This window comes from Coloeus monedula (genome assembly GCF_965178545.1).
Source record: "Coloeus monedula genome assembly, chromosome: 6".
NCBI lineage: Eukaryota > Metazoa > Chordata > Aves > Passeriformes > Corvidae > Coloeus > Coloeus monedula.
This window is the reverse complement of record NC_138786.1, coordinates 1,021,137-1,027,800: the sequence shown is the minus strand read 5'-3', so window position 1 is coordinate 1,027,800 and position 6,664 is coordinate 1,021,137. Positions and strand designations below refer to the sequence as shown.

The following is a 6,664-nucleotide window of genomic DNA, read 5'->3' as shown; positions in this document are numbered from 1 at the left end:
TGTGACATCTTCTCAGCGCTTCGTGACCGGATTTTTTAGCGACTTTCGGCAACCTCGGGACTCGCCGGCGTTGCCGAACCCCCTTTGCGGAGGCGCCCCGAGCGCGGTGCCGGCCGGAGGAGGAGCAGCGGGCGGGGAAGGGCAGGCAAAGAGGGAGGGAAACAGGGAAAGAGGGAGGGAAACAGGGAAAGAGGGAGGGAAACAGGGAAAGAGGGAGGAGCGGCCGCAGCAGCCCGAGTCCGGGGCAGCGCTCGGCGGACGCCGATGGGCATCGGGCGGCCGCGCTGGGCGCCGGCACCGGGAGCCCGGCGCTGAGAGCGGGGCCGCGGGGCTCGCACGGGGCTAGGACGGGACTAGGACGGGGCTCGGGGGTCGCGGCGGGGCCCCCCGGGCCGGGGCGATGCCCCCCTGCAGCCGCACGGACTGAGCCGGGGCCGGCCCGTGCATGGCCCAGCCATGGAGGTGGTGGACGAGACGGAGGCTCTGCAGCGCTTCTTTGAAGGTAACGGGGGGATGCCGGGGGGGCACCGCGATCCCGGGCTCCCAGCCCGCTCCCGGGATCCCCCAAAGGTGGAATGGGGCGGGTGGGAAGGGAGCTTAAGGATCATCCAGTGCCACCCCCCGCCGTGGGCAGGGACACCTTCCGCTAGCCCAGGTTGCTCCAAGCCCCGTCCGACCTGGCCTTGGACACTGCCAGGGATGGGGCAGCCGCAGCTTCTCTGGGAAATCCGTTCCGGGGCCTCGGCACCCTCACAGGGAGGAATTCCTTTCCAACATCCCGTCTAACCGTGTCCTCTGGCAGTGGGAAGCCATTCCCTCTTGTCCTGTCACTCCAGGCCCTTTGCCAAAGTCTCTCTCCAGCTCTCCTGGAGCCCCTTTTGGCACTGGAAGCAGCTCTGAGGTCTCCCTGGAGCTTTCCCTTCTCCAGGCTGAGCAATCCCAGCGCTCCCAGCCTGGCTCCATACCATCCTAGCCTTGTCCAGCTCTGGAATGGCACAGATCCCTGTCCCTGGGGCACAATCCAGGGGCAGTTGTGCATCCTCCAGTGCACACCATGGGTGCCAAGCTGGGAATTGTGTTGTGCCATGCGTTAGATTCCCACCACAACCCCAACAAGGACCTTGGAATGTCCCTCACCATCCTTGGAGCAGGAGCAGGCTCATGGCAGTGGCTCTGGCCTATGGATCCCAGAAGTTTTCCAGATCCTTGACCCCTTTGGACACTACATGGCTGTGGATCGCTCTCCTTCCCACGAGGGTGGAAGAGTGGTTGGGAAGAGAATTTGGCCTCTGTTGGATGAAATGCGGTTGCTCGTGGCTGAACTGGGATGTGTTGGGAGCCTGATCCCATTGTTGTTCCTGCCTCTGCTCCATGTTCTCTTCCCTGCTCTGGCTTTCTTGGCACGCTCCGCTCTTCCTTGTGGAGTGGTTGGTTCCTCCTCTTCCCCCCTCATTGCTTTGTTTCCCTCCCTTGTTTTCCAGTGGATCGCTTGCCAGGCCGAGGTTTAGTTGCCACGGGCTGTGTCCTTTGGGATGAGCCCCTGGCACACAGATGTGCTGCTTGAGGGAATAACGTGCCCATCCTGGCGAGGCTCCGTTGCCCCAACAGGTCCTGGGGTGGATCCCGGTCCATGGGTCAGCTCTGGAGCTGGGATCCCCTTTGGAGCAGTGGGATTGTGCAGTGAGCCCCCAGGGGCAGTTGGGGTGGGACAGTGGTGTCCCTATGGATTCTTCGGCTGGTAGAAGGGTTTGTCCTGGGAAGTGAGAACAGAAGATGCTCTTGGGAGCGAGTGGGAGCTCAAGCTGCTTCCTCCTCGCTTCCCTCTCTCCTGGCATCCATGTGATCCCTCAGCAAAGCATCTCCTCTTCTGAAAAGGAAAAAGCACCCCCTGTTATTTCCAGCCATGATCCCGGATTCCCAGGAGCCCCAGGATTAGTGAGGATAGGAAGCCTCACCATGAGGGCTCTTATCGGCCGCTCCCAGCCTGTGTTCCCTGCAGCCTTCCGGGGTTTCCTTTGGTTTTAGGATTTCGCTTGGGCCAAGCTCCTAAATCCTCCTCTCCCGCTTCCCATCCTGGGGGTGCTGAGCACCTCCCAGGAGTCCTGCACAGCCCTGGCTCAGCATCCCAACTTTATTTATTATGGACCAGCTCTCCATCTCTTCAGTTGGAGACATGGAATTTCTCCCTCTCTCCCAGAGCATCTTTATTATAGTGGGGAGATTTCTTTCTTTTCCTATTTTCCTGTTCTTTCTGAGCGCTGGGGCTGATCCTGCTTGAGCAAGATGACTTCAAGAGGTCCCTGACAACCTCAACCATCCCAGGATTCCTCCTCTCTTTTTTCCTCCTCTCTTTTTTCCTCCTCTCTTTTTTCCTCCTCTCTTTTTTCCTCCTCTCTTTTTTCCTCCTCTCTTTTTTCCTCCTCTCTTTTTTCCTCCTCTCTTTTTTCCTCCTCTCTTTTTTCCTCCTCTCTTTTTTCCTCCTCTCTTTTTTCCTCCTCTCTTTTTTCCTCCTCTCTTTTTTCCTCCTCTCTTTTTTCCTCCTCTCTTTTTTCCTCCTCTCTTTTTTCCTCCTCTCTTTTTTCCTCCTCTCTTTTTTCCTCCTCTCTTTCTCTCTTTCTCTCTTTCTCTCTTTCTCTCTTTCTCTCTTTCTCTCTTTCTCTCTTTCTCTCTTTCTCTCTTTCTCTCTTTCTCTCTTTCTCTCTTTCTCTCTTTCTCTCTTTCTCTCTTTCTCTTTTTCCCTCTTTCTCTCTTTCCCTCTTTCTCTCTTTCTCTCTTTCTCATTTTTCCTCCTTTCTCCCCCTTTTCCCTCCTTATTTTTCCCTCTTTTTCTCTCTTTCTCCTGAATCAAAACCATCCCGTCCCTGTAAAAATCCAGGATCAAGGAAACTGTGCCTGAAGGATATTTCTTACCCTCAGCTATAAAATCCTTCTTAAAACCTCTCTGAGCCGAATATTCCGTGGAGCACAACTTTGTTTGGGCAGCTCGATCCCTTTCCCACTGTTATTCCAGAGCATCTGTCCCAACACGGAGCTGGGGAGGGAGAAGGGAAGAGGAGAAAGTTTTACCACCAGGAATTGCTGCTCAGTTTTTCCCCTCTTGTGCCCGGTTTAATTGTGGTGCTCCGAGGAATTCTGAGGCCAAACTGATCCTCTGGTTTTTTGGGAGTGAAGGTCAGGGCCTTAAGTCACGGCACAGAGTTGGATTTACTCTGGAATCTGGCCCTCCTGAGGAATTAATGGTTTCTGGATGTGGTGAACAATAGATCTGTTGGAATTTAATAATTTACAGGAATAAATTAATTATCCCATCACTCCTTTAAAATTTATCTGTGGATTCCCATCCTGAGGAAATAATTTTCCAACCTCTTTTTCTCTTGGAGTGAAATACTTTCTTCTTCTCACAGATCATCCCATCCCTGAAGAGATTTCTTCCTGCAGGCTGAGAACCCTGGAATAATTTGGGAATTCTCATTCCTTTGCTTGACTCTGGTTATCCCAGGATCTGAGCCTGCTGTAAGCAATCCCGGAAAATTTAAGAGGAATCCCTGAGCCCTCGGTATTTCCTAGTGTCAGACAAGGATTAACCAGGCTTCTCATGGAGACTCTTGGGAGTGGGGGCTGTGCTGGTGGAGCTGTGGAAGAATCCGTGCCTGTGGTCGTTCCAAATCCTGGAATTCGGCTGGAATTGGTGGCTGGTCCCATCCGCAGAGCCAGGCTTGTTTTGGGAAGCGAGCGCTCCCAAAATCTCAGGTCCGATTGGTGCCTCCGGTTTTCCTGGCTGTGAGAGATGGGCCTGATTTCCCTAAGTTTTCCTTGGGCAGGATTTCCTTGTGTTCCTGAATATCCTTGTTTCCCTGGGTATTCTTTGTTTCCCTGGGTATCCTTGTTTCCCTGGATATATTTCTTTCCATGGATGTCTTTGTTTCCCTGGGTATCCTTGTTTCTCTAGATATCCTTGTTTTCCTCGATCTCTTTACTTCTGTGGCTATCCTTGTTTCCCTAGGGATCCTTGTTTTCCCAGATATCCTTATTTCTCTGGAATATGGCTGGCTGCTCTTTGAGGGTGAGACCTGAGGCATGTGAGGATGGAGAAGCAGAAAAATGATGGGAAAGATCCCAGGCTTTGCTCTGGTGTTTGGGATGGGCTGGGGAAAAGCCTCTGAGGGAGAAGATGGATTGGGAATAACTTCACGCTCTCCTGGGATGAAGGTGCTGGGAATGCAATCCTGGATTTCCATATTGAGTGTCCTCAAACTGGGCTTCTCCCACATTTGGAAGATCCTCGCTGCCCTGGTGCTCTCAGGCACGTGGTGGAAGTTTTGGGATTGTCCTGTGCAGGGCCAGGAGTTGGACTTGGATGATCGTCATGGATCATCCCTTCCCACTCAGGAATCTTCCCAAACTCCGTGGTTTGTGTTAGCACAGTTGATCCTGTGTTTGGAAGCGCCCAGGACCATCCTGCCGAGGAGAGCTCGGGCACAAGTCCTGGAGCAGCGAGTGTGGGATGCCGGGGGGTTCTGGCAGCAGAGTGGAAGGAGCTTTCCATGGGTTTGGGAGTGTTCTTGGAGCGTTTGTGTTTGGATTCGAAGGGAAAGGAGGGAGTTGACAGCATCTGACCCTTGGCTGGCATCCTGCTCCCAACCTTTCCCTTGCTCCCGCCCGCCCCTGCCTCAGGGAAACGCTTACGCCACGGCTCAGCTATTTGGGATCCCTCTCCCGGCTAATTTATGAGATAAGGGCTCGGGGAAGAATGTACAGCGGGAAAGATGTGCGGAGCGGGGCCGGCGGGGGCTGGGGAGCGGGAATTCGGGGAAGGAACAGAGAAAGGAGAGCGAGCACTGGAAGTTTGGTGGGTTTGGGGTCAAGGTGGAGCTGGGAAAGACAAGAGTTGGGTCAGCAGAAGGGGAAGATTTCCATGAGGGCTATCCAGCAGCTCCACAGGTTTTCATGGAGCACAAGTGGCTGGAGCACTGGGAATGTTGTCTGTGGAGCAGGCGTGTGTCCATGCAGGGGTTGCGGGGCTGTGTGTGCACAGGAATCTCTGAGCTCAGGGCGAGCGGGGGTGGATGGTTTTGCCTATGGGAATGTTTGGAGATGTATGCTCATGGAATCCTGGAATGGTCTGGGGGGGAAGGGACCTCAAGGATCATCCAGTCTCACATGGGCAGGGACACCTTCCACTAGCCCAACTTGCTCCAAGCCCTGTCCAACCTGGCCTTGGGCACTTCCAGGGATGGGGCAGCTACAGCTGCTCTGGGAATCCATTCCAGGGCCTCACCACCCTCCCAGGGAAGGATTTCTTCCCAGTATCCTGCCTAAACCCGCCCTCTGTCATCCACAACTTCTCTGGACAACCTGTTCCCATGTTCCTGGTGCTGGTAACACTCCTGGTGATTTTGATTATGGAGCACTTGGTGCCTGTGAGGAGGAAGTGTCACTCTGCAGGAAGAGGTCTGGAGCATTTCCCTGTTTTCCTTGGATGAAGGAATATAAAATGCTGGAGCTGAGGCCGTGAGGTGACGCCAGGACAGCTGGGATTGCCCCTTGTCCGCCGTGCTGTGCCATAAGGGGGATTTGGTGGTGGTGGGAATGACTGCAGAAGGAATTTGCTGGTCAGACTCCTGCTGGTGTAAACCAGTGTATCCACGAGAATCCAGGGACTGGATTCTTGCTTTGGGATGTCTTGAGGCCGGAAACTGGGAGCAGAAAGGGCAGGAGGACAGCAGAGCCTGGGGGGGAGGGTCTATCCTGGTGTCCCATGTTTTAGGTTCCTGGGCTTGACATAGAAATGCAACTACATGGATCAGGACATCACTTTTCTTGGAATGCCTTCAAAAAATGGCTGTTTTGGGGCTTCCTGCTCAGTCTTCACCCTCTGCCTGCCCCCAAATCCATCTCCAAGCCCTGATGCTGGAGAGAGCCTTTCCCACACGGAGCTGCCGTGGCAGGGGGAGAACACCTTGGAAAAGCCCAGCGTGATGCCTGCCGGGGGGCTCCCGGCCGCGGGAGGAGCGGCTCGGGGACGCGGTGGCGGCACAGGTGACAGTCGCTGCGGGGCCTGGCTGGTGCCGTGGGAAGGTAAGAGGCTTTGCCCAGAGTTCTTTGGGAGCCGGGAGTCAGCCCGTGCCGGAGTGGGCCTGGGGAAGCTGGTACAGCACAAACACATGACCATCCCTGCGGGTAATCCCCTTGCGGTCCCAAATCCCAGCGCGGAGCAGCGGCCGCCCGGCCGCCTCCCCGGCCCTCCCACTCTTCCCGGAGGGAATAGAAAAACCAGCAGGCAGCGGCAGCCCCGGGAGCTGGAGGAGCTGAGCTCAGGGAATAATGACACAGGGAGTGAGCAGGGATACAGCGGGAGCTTGACATTGGCTCTCACCATGCTCAGGATGCGCTGGATCCGAGCAGGTAACGGCATGGACCCCCCAGCCCTTCCGTGGCTTGCCTTGCTTTCCCCTCTGCCTCTCCATCTCTCTTCCCAGTGGGATTGTTCCCTGGTTCTCCTCTCTCTTCCCTCTGTTGGAAGCTTCCCTGCCTGCCTGGCTTGGTCAGGTGACATGAGGATGCTGCTGAGTCCAGCTCCATCCCAGGGCCTGAGCAGAGCAAGGAAGAGACAAAAACATTCCCTTGAGCTCATCACCACACCCAGGTGGCATTCCTGGACACT

At 55.3% G+C, this 6,664-nt stretch overlaps 1 protein-coding gene across 1 annotated transcript in view; it reads left to right on the top strand.

Moving 5' to 3' along the window:
* Positions 1-456: 456 nt before the first annotated feature.
* Positions 457-6,664, top strand: part of MYRF (myelin regulatory factor) — a gene marked incomplete at both ends in the record, with an annotated part of 40,900 nt that continues 34,692 nt past the window's right edge. The window contains one exon of the mRNA XM_082282982.1: positions 457-502. Within this exon, the coding sequence (XP_082139108.1) occupies positions 457-502 (46 nt within the window). The remainder of the gene's footprint in view (positions 503-6,664) is intronic.